General features: G+C 45.1%; 1 protein-coding gene across 1 annotated transcript in view; it reads left to right on the forward strand.

Annotated features, from left to right (window-relative positions):
- The first annotated feature begins 993 nt into the window (after positions 1-993).
- The window catches only part of LOC138359535 (ovarian abundant message protein-like), a 17,064-nt gene continuing 507 nt past the window's right edge, over positions 994-17,550 (forward strand). Inside the window, exons 1-2 of the mRNA XM_069318876.1 lie at positions 994-1,131; positions 17,467-17,550. The exon at positions 17,467-17,550 is cut by the window's right edge and continues 507 nt beyond it. Coding sequence (XP_069174977.1) covers positions 994-1,131; positions 17,467-17,550 — 222 coding nt within the window. The remainder of the gene's footprint in view (positions 1,132-17,466) is intronic.

A 17,550-nucleotide genomic window follows, 5' to 3' on the forward strand; every position in this document is an offset into this window, starting at 1 on the left:
TCGTTTTCCTGAAATAAATACCTAAGGAGGCTGTATTATACCAATGCAGTTAACACACAAAGCAATATGTCAGCGGTAAGTTAAGCCTACAGTGGTCTACGTGAAGGCCAGCAACAACAACACAGAGCAACCATTATTATACACCTGGGCCAGAAACGTAGGCGTTTTCTTCTGCCTCAACAATACGACTGGCGACACCCCTGAAGGTAGAGGATACGAGGTAGGAGGTAATGTGTGAGATACACAGCACTAGTAGTAGTAGGAATGGCGCTGGTGTTGTGTGGACGTGTTGCCTGACCTCTCCTGCAGTTGGTGGATGTTTGCCAGTTTGGCCAGCTGGGGGCGTGTGCGTCTCTGCCCCAATGGTCAGTGCTGAAGTGGATTTCAAGATGGGGGATCCCACTTCCCCCTGTAGTGCGGGCTCAGTCCATGGGCCTCCAGTTTTCTGGCTGAGTTGGGTACCCTGAGGTGGCGCTGGTGTTGTGTGAAATGTTTCATGTCCCTGTGGTGGACGTTTATGGCGTCGAGTTGGTGACAGCACGTCGGGCGATTATCAAGTTTACAGAGGTGGAGTATCGGGAGTTTCTCTGTCGCTACGAGTGGTGGACCTTACCCCTGCTGGACTGTGCGGGCACTGTGACCCTCTCTGATCGTAGTGGTGCCCTCACTTATGTCAGTGTTCATGGGCGCCCTTGGAGTTTCCGGAGGGATTGCTACGGCGGTACTTTGGCCAGTTTGGCATGGTTGTAGTGTGCGGTTGCACATGCTTTCCTCGGGGACGCTCAAGGGTGTGCGGACGAACATTCGCACCCTGAGTATGCGGACATTCCGTCCTCCGTGAGACTCCTGGGATACCACGTTCGGGTATCCCACGCCCGCCAGCCTCGTACGTGTTATTGTTGTGGCCTTTTGGGCCATCAGGCTGCTGGGTGTTCTGCGCCTGCCGTTGCGCCAGTGAACCTCTTCAGTGAGGAGGATTTCCCACCGCTTTCTATGGAGGAGGCTTCGGTGGGTGTGGATGTGATCGTCTCTTTGGCCGATGCTGTGCCCCCTTTGTCGATTGTTGCACCTCCTGTTGTTGTCGCCTCTCCTCCGGTGGTTGTGTCGCCGTCAGGTGCTTGTCCTGCTCCGGTTGGTGTCCCTGGAGTTCCTATGGATCTTACGCCTGCCTGATGCACGGCTTCCCTATATTCGAGTTCTTCACCTGCTGCGTCTCTGCGACACCTGCCTTGGGTGTCTTCCGCTTCCTCGGAGGGGGTGTTTCACACTCCCAGACCTCGTTATGCGACTTGCGTCGGCGAGCTTCGCGAGTGGCCGTTTCCGCCTGATTTGGTGATTCCTGAGTTTATGCGGGCCCCGCGGAGGCAGGGGGATCATTCCCCTACCGACATGGAGATTTGGTTTGGGAGGCCCTATAAGCACAAGTATCCTCTGGATAAGTTCCCTGAGAAATATGTTCCTGTATCTGAGAAATGTATTCCTACCCCGTGATTCCTTTGTTTGCTGTAAGTTGTGGGTTGTTTCCATTTGTGTGCATGGTTGTGGGGTGCGGGTCGCATGTGTGTGTGTGGGTGGGGGCAGGTTTGGTTTCCCAGTTCCTGCGCGCTCCGGTTTGTGGTTGTGGGTTTCTTTGTGTAGGTTGTGTGTGTGTGTGTCCGGTTCCGTGCGTTCCGGTGTTTGTTCGAGTGTGTGTCTGGTTGTGAATGTCCTGTTATTATGTTTTTATGTTTTTGTGTTTTTTGTTAATATTGTACTGGTTGTGCGCTTGTTTGTGTGGTGTTGTGTGCCCTACAGGCTGATAGCGTCGCCTGGCCTGGTTTTGTTCTCATTATCATGTATTGCGATTGTGTATTTCTTTTTGTTTCTGTTATATATTTGTATTTACTTTCTTGTTATTATCATCAATTTGTATTGGTGCCTCTCCGTGTGTGGTTTACGGGGCCAGTAGGCTTGTTTGGTATTATTATGTTCCGGTGTTTGGGTTGTTGGGCGCGGGTTTGGGTGCTGTGTTGTAATGTTGTCATATATGTACTGTATTACACTGTGTTTGTAATTATTGTTGTGTTTTTGTGCTCGGCTTTTCCGGCCGGTGTTTTGTGGTTTAGAACTTTTTGTTATTTTGTAATTTTGTGAGTTTGTACTTTTGTGCTCTGCTTGTTTTGTTCTAGTTTGTTTTCTGTTTTGCTTTTATTGTATTTATACGCATGCTTGCATGTAAAAATAAATAAAAAAAGTAGTAATAGGAGTATTAGTAGTAGTCATCCATCAGTCTCAAGAGAATATGGAGTTGCGCACTGGTTGTCGGTCTGGAGTAGAACTCTACACCCTTGAGTATTGTTTTGATAATGGGGTATGAATAGTGACGTCTATTGCCCAAATAGGGATGTGAGCGGGACCCTAATAGGCATAATAGGCGTAGGATGAGTTGTATATGAATTTAAAGACAAAAAAGTCTTTCAGGAAGATCTAGAGGGACACTAATATGACATTAACAGAGGTTGGTGCTTCAAATAGTTCACACAGGAGGAGTTTCTGAGGGTTAGTTTCCGGAAATTCGCGGAAACTAAGTTTGATTTGGATGTGTCAAATTTGGTCACGACCAATGAAGATGAATGAAGTTGACGAATGAAGATGAATGTAGGATGAATGAAGTTTGATCACGACGATTCATTTAAGGGCTGGACATGCAAGCTGTAGGCTGAACGTCTCAAGTGTGGGTTATGACTTGGGAAGTTTAGTCAAGACGTCTCGAAGTTGTCCTCAGCGCAACTTGGTGTGATAAGGAAACTAAGAATGGTTTGGACGTAAGTAAGTAAGCATTTAGTTAGACGTTTGTAGAGGTAATATGGAGTTATATCTCAGTGTGATATGGTCAAGCACCATTCGTACATCACCACTCATTATCAACGTACCAACACCACCTCCCCCAATTCACCATCTTCATGATCATCATCCTACGTCACTACAACACCACCAACCCTACGACCACCATCCATAACCACAACCATCATCACCGCCCACCACCATCCCCACCACAACCATCACCACCCACCACCACCATCACCACCTACCAACACCATCACGCACCATCATCATCATCACCTCATCCCACCACAACAACCATCACCACCCACCACCATCATCACCACCCACCAACACCACAACCACCACCATCACCAGGCCACCATCACCACCACCACAGTTACCACCCACCAACACCACCACCACCACCATCACCACCACAACCATCACCACCCACCACCACCACCACCATCACCACCACAACCATCACCACCCACCAACACCACCACCACCACCATCACCACCACAACCATCACCAACCACCAACACCACCACCATCACCATCACCACCACCAACAACACCAACACTGCCAGGAAGGAATTTCATCAGTGCTACAATTCTCGAGTGAGGATTACCGGGGCGTAACCGTCCTACAGATGGAATTGTGGGATAAACAATGGCAGCGTCTGGTGAACCTCTTACCAAAGAAACTAGATGCCGTAACGACCCTAGCTACACGGCTCTTATTGTCTTACAAAACTATGTAACATTTTCAGCTCGAATTAAGTTTTTGGACGACAAGCATACGCTGCTTGGGACAGTTTTTTTATTAGGAATCTTAGAATGATATAAGATATTGGAGACATTTGAAAAAATATGATTTTCAAGTTACAGTTGATAACGATCATTATACATGAAATATATATATATATATATATATATATATATATATATATATATATATATATATATATATATATATATATATATATAAATAAAAATAATCACATCACTTGGTTCCGTTATGAGTAAGTATCCATGTATCCACTAGGAAAATTCCAGACCGTTTTCATGTTTCACCACATTATCAAGAAAATACAGTTTGGAAATACATACATAAACACACACACACAGGCTGCGGGAAATGCACCTTACGACAGGAAGACTGAAGAGTGTGGGGGAGACATGATTACTACCTATAAAATCCTCAGGGGCATTGACAGGGTAGACAAGGATAAACTATTCAACACTAGTGGTACGCGAACAAGGGGACACAGGTTGAAACTGAGTACCCAAATGAGCCACAGGGACGTTAGAAGGAACTTTTTCAGTGTCAGAGTAGTTAACAGATGGAATGCATTAGGCAGTGATGTGGTGGAGGCTGACTCCATACACAGTTTCAAATGTAGATATGATAGAGCCCAGTAGGCTCAGGAACCTGTACACCAGTTGATTGACAGTTGAGAGGCGGGACCAAAGAATCGAAGCTCAACCCTCCCCCACAAGAACAACTAGGTGAGTACACATGACAGAGGGAAGGGGAACTATCAGAGAAAAGCGCCAAGCCATTACGCCTATATATCACTTGGAAGGAGGTCAGGATAAGGATTTGGAATAGGATGGAGGGAAGGAATGGTGCCCAAACCACTTTGACATTCGAGGATTGAACACCGACCTGCATGAAGCGAAGCTGCCGCTCTACCGTCCAGTCCCTTCTCGCCCCCTCCACGGCGTCTCACTGTCTACCAGACCGTCACTGTCCGTCCCCCCCACACTCCTCGTGACGTAGACGCCCCGTCGTCGCCGCTCGCCCCAATATGAACGCGGCGCCTCTCTGTCTAATAAATCCTCCTCCTCTTTTTTTTCCCCTCCCTAATCACCGCCCTGGCGCCGTTAATCCGCCCTCACACCTACACAAATATGGAAGGTCACTTATAAACACTCTTGCCAGTGAGAAAGTTCACTTATAAGGCCTTTTTGCTCGTCAGAAAGATCATTTATAAGGCTTTTTGCTCGTCAGAAAGATCATTTATAAGGCCTTTTTGCTCGTCAGAAAGGTCACTTATGAGGCCTTTTGCCCCCTCAGAAAGGTCACTTACAAGGTCTTTTTGCTCGTCAGAAAGGTCACTTACAAGGCCTTTTTGCGTTAGAAAGGTCACTTATAAGGCCTTTTTGCTCGTCAGAAAGGTCACTTATAAGGCCTTTTTTGCTCGTCAGAAAGGTCACTTAAAAGGCCTTTTTGCTCGTCAGAAAGGTCACTTATAAGGCCTTTTTTGCTCGTCAGAAAGGTCACTTATAAGGCCTTTTTGCTCGTCAGAAAGGTCATTTATAAGGCCTTTTTGCTCGTCAGAAAGGTCACTTATAAGGCCTTTTTGCTCGTAAGAAAGGTCACTTATAAGGCCTTTTTGCTCATCAGAAAGGTCACTTATAAGGCCTTTTTGCTCGTCAGAAAGGTCACTTATAAGGCCTTTTTGCTCGTCAGAAAGGTAATTTATAAACCCTTTTTGCTCGTCAGAAAGATCATTTATAAGACCTTTTGTCCCTCAGAAAGGTCACTTACAAGGCCTTTTTGCTCGTCAGAAAGGTCACTTATAAAGCCTTTTTGCTCGTCAGAAAGGTCACTTATAAGGCCTTTTTGCTCGTCAGAAAGGTCACTTATAAGACCTTTTGTCCCTCAGAAGGGTCACTAATGAGGCCTTTTGACCCTGAGAAATATATATCGCTTCTCAACCCTTTCCTAAGGTCGCTTCCAGCGTTAAGAGTTGCAATCATCGTAAAATATTCATTTCACTTATCACGTACTAAGGTGTCCACTTACAGAATAATGATGAGTTCACTTATATAATGACATGTACACTCATCATGTAAAGAGGCAGCCACTCATCATGCAATGTTGCATGTTCAGCTCTTTCATCATGTTCAACAGGCGTATCAGAAACGCTTAATTATTTCGTAATACATTATAATTCAACTCCATCGTCTCACTCAAAATTCACCTCTCCCCCCTTCTATCAAAAGGGTTCAATTCGCGACTCTAAATATTATTACTCAACCACCCCATAAATCTGGAAATTAACGAAGTGACGACGTTTCGGTCCGAAAGTTGTTCGGGGCGGATCGAAACGTCGCAGACTTTCTTTATCCTCAAATGGGTGGGTCGGGTGGGCAATTCTCAACCCCCCCCCCCCCCCCCGTCAATGTCTAAATGTTGTTACTCGCAATATTTTGGTGTTTAGTCGCCCTGTGCAAAGTATCAAACCCATTGCTTGTGCATAATAGTCTCTCAACTGAGACTAACCTTGGAATATATACACACTAGAGGGAGCAACCTTGGAACATATACACACTAGAGGGAGCAACCTTGGAATATATACAGACTAGAGGGAGCAACCTTGGAACATATACACACTAGAGGGAGCAACCTTGGAACATATACACACTAAAGGGAGCAACCTCGGAACATATTCACACTAGAGGGAGCAACCTTGGAATATATACAGACTAGAGGGAGTAACCTTGGAACATATACACACTAGAGGGAGTAACCTTGGAACATATACACACTAGAGAGAGTAACCTTGGAACATATACAGACTAGAGGGAGCAACCTTGGAACATATACACACTAGAGGGAGCAGACTTGGAACATGCGAGGACTAGATCAACCTAGTTATATATACATACTAAAAAGATCAAAATTTGGTTATATCTACACTAAAGCAACCAGAAGATCGTTGTCACACTAATTGGATTGACCTATTTGGACCTTACCAACCACCGGTTGTCTACTGTAATGACTCCCAGCCTATTTCCTCCACCATATCTACTATTGCCACCTATTGTAAATCACCAGGATCCTCAGTTGTGAGCCGTCGACGTAGCCTACTGCACCACGGTACCCTGCGACGCACTTGTGTGTGTACTCACATAGGTGTCACCTAGTTGTGCTGGTTGAGTTCTGGCTCTTTGGTCCCGCCTCTCAACTGGTGTACAGGTTCCTGTGCCTACTGGGTTCTATCATATCTACATTTGAAACTGTGTATGGAGTCTGCCTTCTCCACATCACGTGTGTGTGTGTGTGTGTGTGTGTGTGTGTGTGTGTGTGTGTGTGCGTGTGTGTGTGTGTGTGTGTGTGTGTGTGTGTGTGTGTGTGTGTGTGTGTGTGTGTGTGTGTGTGTCCCAACATTGAGAGGATCAAGTGGAATCGATCTCATCTTGTCCAGACTCGAAAAGATCCAATTTGATTAAGGTAGTCTGATATGCAGGCGATGAGTCACAATAACGTGGCTGAAGTATGTTGACCAGACCACACACTAGAAATTGAAGGGACGACGACGTTTCGGTCCGTCCCGGACCATTCTCAAGTCGATTGCGATCGACTTGAGAATGGTCCAGGACGGACCGAAACGTCGTCGTCCCTTCAATTTCTAGTGTGTGGTCTGGTCAACAAGGTAGTCTGATAGTCGCAGCCGCGACACCTCCGCCGTCAACTCTCCCACTCACCTGTGTAGAATGCTTAGAGATATGCTGGGATGTGGTAGTGGTAGTGGTGGTGGTGGTGCTGGTAGTAGTGGTGGTGGCGTTGAGGTGTAAGCGAGAAGAATGGTGGTGGTGGCGGGAAGGGTTTAGGTTTAGGAAGGATAGAAGGATAGAAGGGTTTAGGAAGAATAGAAGAGATGAAAACAATGACTCTAAAAATGTCGCCCACAGCATCAAACACGTCAGGCCAGACAGTCACTACCAAGTCAGAAAACTTAGTCAGTACTAAGACAGATTGCTTAGATATCACCAAGCCTCATAAGATATCACTAAGCCTCAAAAGATATCACCAACCGTCATAAAATATCACCAAGCCCCATACGATATCACCAAGCCCCATAACATATCACCAAGCCCCATAAGATATCACCAAGCCCCATAAGATATCACCAAGCCCCATAACATATCACCAAGCCCCATAACATATCACCAAGCCCCATAACATATCACCAAGCCCCATAAGATATCACCAAGCCCCAGAACATATCACCAAGCCCCATAAGATATCACCAAGCCCCATAAGATATCACCAAGCCCCATAACATATCACCAAGCCCCATAACATATCACCAAGCCCCATAACATATCACCAAGCCCCATAACATATCACCAAGCCCCATAAGATATCACCAAGCCCCATAAGATATCACCAAGCCCCATAAGATATCACCAAGCCCCATAAGATATCACCAAGCCCCATAAGATATCACCAAGCCCCATAAGATATCACCAAGCCCCATAACATATCACCAAGCCCCATAAGATATCACCAAACCCCATAACATATCACCAAGCCCCATAAGATATCACCAAGCCCCATAACATATCACCAAGCCCCATAACATATCACCAAGCCCCATAACATATCACCAAGCCCCATAACATATCACCAAGCCCCATAACATATCACCAAGCCTCATAAGTACAGCGTCATTACTAGATTAAAGCAAGAGCTGCTACTGAAATATTATAAAAAATATATATTTAAAATTAATACTAATTATCAACAAAGTGTCACATGTAACGAAACTAAGATGAAATAATACCAGATTGTGTTTTACGAAAAGATCAGAGATCGATTACGATGCCAGCATTTTGACGAACTGTGTTCAGGTGGAACTCTAGGCAGAACCATACGTCAGGCTGCGAGCAGCCGCGTCCAACAGCCTGGTTGATCAGTCCGGCAACCAGGAGGCCTGGTCGACGACCGGGCCGCGGGGACGCTAAGCCCCGGAAGCACCTCAAGGTAACCTCAAGGCAAGGATCTGCCACGCAACTCACTGACTAGTTAATTTGCCAATATTGCATCAATTAAAACTTGTTTCAGCAGAACATCGTTTTTTCCCTCGTGTGTCCTCAGCCACCACATCATCCCCGTCCCTCCCAGACCCGCACACAACCCCACCCGCCCCTGTCTACCTTCTCCAGGCGAAACACAAGTTATTGATAATTATTCCTAAATAATAATGCTTTCTTATTTTACAAAAACTGGAGTGTCTTGGGGAGCCACGGCCTGGCGGAGGCCACGAGGGGGAGGAGGGGGAGGAGGTCATAAATTATTCTCTGGGAAAACCACAAAGCACTCTAATGCACCTGAGTAAATCATCCGCCTTGAGTGAAATACTTCTCTCTCTCTCTCTCTCTCTCTCTCTCTCTCTCTCTCTCTCTCTCTCTCTCTCTCTCTCTGTCTCTGTCTCTGTCTCTGTCTCTGTCTCTGTCTCTCTCTCTCTCTCTCTCTCTCTCTCTCTCTCTCTCTGTCTCTGTCTCTCTCTCTCTCTCTCTCTCTGTCTCTCTCTCTCTCTCTCTCTCTCTCTCTCTCTGTCTCTGTCTCTCTCTCTCTCTCTCTCTCTCTCTCTCTCTCTCTCTCTCTCTCTCTCTCTCTCTCTCTGTCTTTCTCTCTCTCTCTCTCTCTCTCTCTCTCTCTCTCTCTCTCACACACACACACACATATACACATTAATGGTACAAGAATTACAAGTAGAGTATAGTGGACATGACCGAAAAAATAGGTTCGGAGTTAAACACTAGACAATCGATGGAGAATAGGGCGGGGATCCAAGAGCTAACAGCTCGATCGTCCAGATACAAATATTGAAACACACACACGCGCGAACACGCATACACACATGGCACAGAGTCAGCGGTATGTCACCAGACTCGTCCCGAAACTGAGAGGTATGAGCTACGAGGAAAGGCTAAAGAAGTTGAAACTCAAATCCCTGGAAGACAGAACATTAAGGGAAGACATGATAACTACCTACAAAATTCTCAGGGGAATTGACAGGGTGGACAAAGACAAACTGTTTAGCACAGGTGGAAAACGAACAAGGGAACACAGGTGGAAACTGAGTACCCAAATGAGCCACAGGGACATTAGAAAGAACTTTTTTCAGTGTCAGAGTAGTTAACGGATGGAATGCATTAGGCAGTGATGTGGTGGAGGCTGACTCCATACACACTTTCAAGTGTAGATATGATAGAGCCCAGTAGGCTCAGGAATCTGTACACCAGATGATTGACAGTTGAGAGGCGGGACCAAAGAGCCAAAGCTCAACCCCCGCAAGCACAAATAGGTGAGTACAAATAGATGAGTACACGCACACACACACACACACAAGACCATCTTACCAGTATGCTTCAAATCCGTCCTGTCATCTAAGGATGATTATATACCGGGGAACTCCTGTGGAAGTATCTTTAATGCTACTTTCCCTTTCCATTTTCTTTCTCTTATCCCCCCTCCCGTCACCCATAACCCCCCCCCCCCTTACCTTTGTTTACCCCCTCCCCTCAAATCTTGTACAACACCCTTCCGGTCGTTCATGATATGGAAATTAGGTTGGTGAGAACGGGTTATAAACCTATACGGCGCATTCTGCTCCAGGAGCATTCTGACTCCGCAAGGTGTTGGGTGTCGCAAGGTGTTGGGTGTCGCAAGGTGTTGGGTGTCGCTAGGTGTTGGGTGTCGCAAGGTGTTGGGTGTCGCAAGGTGTTGGGTGTCGCAAGGTGTTGGGTGTCGCATGGTTTGGGTGAGATTGACACATCCGCCTTCTGTCTTCCCCCTATATCTCCCCTGGGGCTTCCTCCCAATATATATCCATGGGGGGCTTCCTCCTCATATATATCCATGGGGGCTCCCTCCCCATACATATCCATGGGGGGGCTTCCTCCCCATATCTCCTTGGGGCTTCCTCTCTACATAACTTTGCTCTTACTGTCAATATCTTCTGAATGGAAGACATTTGTATCCTCAGGACGTGTCTTCTGTTGTTCCTGAGTTGACAGTAGCAACATTTATTGTTTTGGTGGGAAGGAGTAAAGCGAAGATAGGCGTGAGATTAACACGATAACATGCGAGTAACATGAGGATAACGTGATAACACAGTGGCGTCATGACAGAACCATGAGGGATAACACGAAGATCTGAGAACATGAGGATAAGACGAAGGTAATAGAACATGAGGATATCATGAGAAGAACATGATTTTCCTGAGAACATGAGGATATCATAAAGAGAACATGAGGATATCATGAGAACATGGTGATATCATGGAAGAGAACGTGAGGATATCATGAGGAGAACATAATGATTTCATAAGAACATGAAGATATCAGGAGAACATGATGACATCACGAGAACATGATGATATCATAAGAACATGAAGATATCATGAGGAGAACATGAACATAACATAACATGATCCTGACCACATGCACCAACTATCTGCAAGATAAAAGTTTCAACGCTGACCGAAGAAACTTTAATTAATAAAACTTATAATTGTATTTCCTGGGAGGGAAAAACAGAGAAGAAAAAAAACAGCGTGAAGCCACTAATTGGTTTACTGTAGCAAGAAGCCGTCTTAAAGCAATGCTACTGAAGGATGCTTACATCTGAGTGCAGGCACACACGCACGCACGCACGCACGTACACGTGCACGTACTCAGAATGCATTAGATAGTGATGTGGTGGAGGCTGACTCCATACACAGTTTCAAGTGTAGATATGACAGAGCCCAATAGGCTCAGGAACCTGTACACCTGTTGATTGACCGTAGAGAGGCGGGACCAAAGAGCCAGAGCTCAACCCCCGCAAGCACAACTAGGTGAGTACACAAGCAAGAAAGGCAAGGGTGAGCAGACTGCATATTTTTGGATTGCCAGAAAGCCTGTGATACAATACCACACAAGAGGTTAGTGAAAAAGCTGGAGATGCAAGCTGGAGTGAAAGGGAAGGTACTCCATTGGATTAGGGAGTACCTAAGTAACAGGAGACAACGAGTCAGTGTGAGGGGTGAGGTCTCAGATTGGCGAGACGTTACAAGTGGAGTCCCGCAGGGGTCAGTCCTTGGACCTATACTGTTTCTAATATATGTAAATGATCTCCCAGAGGGTATAGACTCGTTTCTCTCAATGTTTGCTGATGATGCAAAAATTATGATGAGGAATGAAACAGAGAATGTTAGTAGGAGGCTACAAGATAACCTAGACAAACTGAATGATTGGTCCAACAAATGGTTGCTAAAGTTCAACCCGAGTAAATGCAAAGTAATGAAACTAGACAGTGGAAACAGGAAGCCAGACACAGGATACAGAATAGGAGATGAAATACTTATTGAAACGGACAGAGAGAATGATCTAGGAGTTGATATCACACCAAACCTGTCTCCTGAAGCCCACATAAATAGAATTACGTCTGCGGCATATGCGAGGCTGGCTAACATCAGAACAGTCTTCAGGAACCTGTGTAAGGAATCATTCAGAGTCTTGTATACCACATATGTAAGACCAATCCTGGAGTATGCGGCCCCAGCATGGAGCCTGTACCTAGTCAAGCACAAGACGAAGCTGGAAAAAGTTCAGAGGTATGCCAATAGACTAGTCCTGGAACTAAGAGGCATGAGTTACGAGGAAAGGTTGTGGGAAATGCACCTTACGACACTGGAAGACAGAAGAGTAGGGGGAGACATGATCACTACCTACAAAATCCTCAGGGGAATTGACATGGCAGACAAGGATAAACTATTCAACACTGGTGGTACGCGAACAAGGGGACACAGGTGGAAACTGAGTGCCCAAATGAGCCACAGGGACGTTAGAAAGAACTTTTTCAGTGTCAGAGTAGTTAACAGATGGAATGCATTAGGAAGTGATGTGGTGGAGGCTGACTCCATACACAGTTTCAAATGTAGATATGATGGAGCCCAATAGGCTCAGGAATATGTACACCAGTTGATTGACGGTTGAGAGGTGGGACCAAAGAGCTAACGCTCAACCCCCGCAAGCACAACTAGGTGAGTACAGTGGGGCAAAGTCGTCGGCACACAACCAAGGAACGCGGGTTCGATCCTCGCGGCAAGATATATAGAAATGTTTGACCAATCATTTCTTTCACCTGATGCCTCTATTCACCTTGCAGTCAAATTGGGACTTGGTAGTTAGACAGCTGTTGTGGGTCGCATCTTGTTTATAATCGGTAGTGGTGATTGTAAATAAGATAAGAGACAACAGAAAGGGAATCTTATATCAAATAACTAGCAGTTGGAAAGGCGGGTTCCAACAGCTATAGCCTCGAACCAGCAGACACAGATGAAAACACAAATACTCGCTCACTCGGCATGTAAAATATTATTTAGATATATCTTCTAATTAATTATTTCAAGATTCCCATTGGTATATAAGATGCCTTTTAACCTCTCACTAAATCTTAAACCATCAACAGTCAACTACGATACGCTGACAAAGGTGTCAAAATTAGCAGTAATCATTAACTGACGTCTGGTTTTAAAGTGTTATTGAGTCATTCGCTTATCATATTTATTGTATATGTCATGCAATTGACGATCACAAAACACTGATCATTTTTATGCGGAAAATCCACAGAGAAATGTGAAAGGAAGTGAACGTTTCGGCCTGATTAAAACCTTTGTCAACACCAGACTGACGGTTTGGTGTTGACAACGTCTTTAATCAGGCCGAAACGTTCACTTCCTTTCACATTTCTCTGTGGATTTTCCGTATACGTCATAAATTCCTTGACATTTTATATTACATAAATTCTTTGATATTTTATATTTCATAATATTACTTTGATGCTTTCAATCCTGAAAAAAACATTTTCATCAAACATCAAATAATTCGGTGTGTCGGGGACAGGAAGCCTGTATAATATATATACTTACATATATACTTGAGACATGTGTGGAGGTTCCCCAAGGGAGGTGGGGGGGGGGGGACTACTACTGACCCTCCCCAGGAGACAACCCCACAACACATGCCTAACTCCCAGGTACCAATTTACTGCTAAGTGAACAGCAGAGACTTCAGTGTGAAAGGAAACATGCTTAACCATTTCTTCCCCGGCCCGGGAATCGAACCTGGGATCCTTGAGAGTAAGTCGAGAACCACACAGACGCTAGAAGGTCACAGAAGTGTCCCATCTCACATAGCTAATCAGTATTGGACTTTCTTTTCCACTAAAGATCTCAAATTGTCTTTATTACCTCACAGTTTTGACTCTTAAAACAAAAGAGAGGTATGGATAAGAGAGTCGTGGAGCCGCGCCGTCTCTCCCTGTATTAGTTGGGACCATAAACTACCCTCAGGCTGTACTCCTACGACTTTGGCCGCAATTTACCCTCTGATGGTATTTAGGGTCTTTACGACCCAATAAAACAACGACTCGATTCCACACACGCGGCGTCGCGAGGGATGGCCAGCTGCCTCATCAACCTTCCTCATAAAAGTCCTTCAGTGTTCGCGCCAATATTCCCAGGATTCGTAAAATGTAATTAGACCATCGCTCACTGTCGTGCTCACTCACCAAGTGTATGGTATAGTTCAGGGTCTAATATAATCCCCCGATGGTCTCTATTTTACATGGGTGTAAATCCAACCCGTCCTCGACTCAAGTTCATTACATCCAGCGGTCGACCCCACAGACGCATTCATAAATTTTTACATGCTGTTCATTCAAAACGGGAATGTTCTCAAATATAAATTAATATTATAATATATTAGCATATTGTGTATATATAGGCATAGGTTAGGTTAGGTGTTTAGGTTTTGTTGGCGATTATTTTTATCTGTAGTACGTGGGTGAAGCATTAACAGCGTTGTGGTTCGAACAAAATTCGTCAGTGAAGCACTTGTTCCGGAAGTGTTCGGAGAAATCAGTTGTGAGTCGTGTGTAAACCGATTTTCATTCATAAACAAGGGGGTTTGGCGGGTGCATGAAATCACTTTTGGGTCTTTGTTTGGAGGACGGGCTGGTAACCCGCCAAACACACACCGAAACTACGACGTTGGTACAACGTTCGAACAAGTTTTAACACCTCCTAACCATTTATAACAACCAATATATCAAGTTGTAACAACGTTCTAATAAGTCATAAACACGTTAAGCCAAGATGTAACAACTTTATTACAAGTTGTAACAAGCGGAAAATAGAGACAGTTTCGGTTTGTGTTTCCAGGGAAGTCTGACAGTGTTCGAAGCTGTGACTCTAAACCAGGTTTACTCACGTCCAGTCCGAACTGCAAATGCAGCCTAACGATCCTAACTGAATCACCTTCCATAAGTAAGAGTAACTTAGAAGCAACCATGTCGGCTGTTGTTGCTAGTCGAAGAAATGGTCGAAGACTCTTACTTGGGAATATAGAGAATACACTCAAGTTCCTTCTGTGCCTCTTTATTGATAAGTAAACATAATACCCAGCTCACCAGGGGTCAGATTCACGAAGCAGTTACGCAAGTACTTACGAACCTGTACATCTTTTCCCAATCTTTGACGGCTTTGGTTACATTTATTAAACAGTTTACAAGCATGAAAACTTCCCAATCAACTGTTGTTATTGTTATAAACAGCCTCCTGGTGCTTCGGAGCTCATTAACTGTTTAATAATTGTAAACAAAGCCGCCAAAGATTGAGAAAAGATGTACAGGTTCGTAAGTGCTTGCGTAACTGATTCGTGAATCTAGCCTCAGAGGTCCACCTGCTCTAGAGGGGACACTGTAAACTCCTGGCCTACCCTCCAGAGCCATCCACGCTCTATTGGCATGACGTCAGAGGACTATAGCCTCCTGATTGGTCAACACTAACCGTCCACAATTTTAAGGCTGACAACTATGCACAAGGCTAAAAATGCATTTTCATGAGCAAGTCAGTGACCTTAATCCTATTCTCGTAGTGTGTGATGAACTGTATCTTCTGCTCAGCGGTGATAGGGGTTACGTTTCGTACCGTAGCCAGAGCCAGGAGGCTGGCGGGACATTTCATCAAAGCCTGACAGGTTGATGACGGGTCGCCCCGGCCAACTTCATCCATTCCACAACTCTTGCTCGTAATAAAGAAAAAACTTCATTAGTCAACTTCGTGCGTCTCTCCTATTTCTTCCTGACGCCTTTGTTTTTGTTTATCCTGACGCCTTTGTTTTTGTTTATCCTGACGCCTTTGTTTTTGTTTATCCTGACGCCTTTGTCTTTGTTTATCCTGACGCCTTTGTTTTTGTTTATCCTGACGCCTTTGTTTTTGTTTATCCTGACGCCTTTGTCTTTGTTTATCCTGACGCCTTTGTCTTTGTTTATCCTGACGCCTTTGTCTTTGTTTATCCTGACGCCTTTGTCTTTGTTTATCCTGACGCCTTTGTTTTTGTTTATCCTGACGCCTTTGTTTTTGTTTATCCTGACGCCTTTGTTTTTGTTTATCCTGACGCCTTTGTCTTTGTTTATCCTGACGCCTTTGTCTTTGTTTATCCTGACGCCTTTGTCTTTGTTTATCCTGACGCCTTTGTCTTTGTTTATCCTGACGCCTTTGTTTTTGTTTATCCTGACGCCTTTGTCTTTGTTTATCCTGACGCCTTTGTTTTTGTTTATCCTGACGCCTTTGTCTTTGTTTATCCTGACGCCTTTGTCTTTGTTTATCCTGACGCCTTTGTCTTTGTTTATCCTGACGCCTTTGTTTTTGTTTATCCTGACGCCTTTGTCTTTGTTTATCCTGACGCCTTTGTTTTTGTTTATCCTGACGCCTTTGTTTTTGTTTATCCTGACGCCTTTGTTTTTGTTTATCCTGACGCCTTTGTTTTTGTTTATCCTGACGCCTTTGTTTTTGTTTATCCTGACGCCTTTGTTTTTGTTTATCCTGACGCCTTTGTCTTTGTTTATCCTGACGCCTTTGTCATTTGTTTATCCTGACGCCTTTGTCTTTTGTTTTGTTTTTCCTCTTTGTTTTTTCTTCATCCTCATTCACGATCGTCACAATGATGATGTCGTCGCCTCTAAATCATCACAACAGCAATGATTAAGTGTAACACAGCATGTACGACCATTAACAAATACTGATGCAAATGGAGGCAAACAAGTACAAACACTCTCATACTCATACACAAACACGCTGCATGCTCCCGCATAAGAAGCAGGTATACAAAAACACTTCGGGGGCCTCGTAGCCTGGTGGATAGCGCGCAGGACTCGTAATTCTGTGGCGCGGGTTCGATTCCCGCACGAGGCAGAAACAAATGGGCAAAGTTTCTTTCACCCTATGCCCCTGTTACCTAGCAGTAAATAGGTACCTAGGTGTTAGTCAGCTGTCACGGGCTGCTTCCTGGGGGTGGAGGCCTGGTCGAGGACCGGGCCGCGGGGACACTAAAGCCCCGAAATCATCTCAAGATAACTTGTTATGAAAACGACATGAAATTATGTCATGAAAACGACATAACTCCTCGAATGCAAGTTGATGACATATTGCTGTTTGACACGTCTTGCTGAGTGAGCTGAGCCACGTGGCAGGTAAGCAAGAGACGACACTGAGCGACGGAGTCGTTTTAAAACACTTCCACTCACGTATAGTAGAACGCGTACATTAAGACGACTAAAACGGAGGAGGGGATAGCTGGGACCCCTCTCAGGTGGGCCCCCGGCATCATACCTATGATGCCGGGGTCCAGGAGCTAGACCAAGCAACTCGTACAAACAGTTTAGCTCGCACACTATCGCATACACAGACACACTCAAAACCCACACGAATTAACGCACTCACAGCACGTAATTTCGACTCTGAGCCAACTCTTTATAAAGTCGTAATGTCTTGGCGTTTTCCCCCTGATAATTCCCTCCCACTATCGAGAAAGAACGTCCGGGAATCACGCTACGTCTAGCTGTGACGCAGCGTCTAGCTGTGACGCTGCGTCTCGCTGTGACGCTGCGTCTA

Source organism: Procambarus clarkii, chromosome 91 (genome assembly GCF_040958095.1).
Source record: "Procambarus clarkii isolate CNS0578487 chromosome 91, FALCON_Pclarkii_2.0, whole genome shotgun sequence".
Lineage (NCBI taxonomy): Eukaryota > Metazoa > Arthropoda > Malacostraca > Decapoda > Cambaridae > Procambarus > Procambarus clarkii.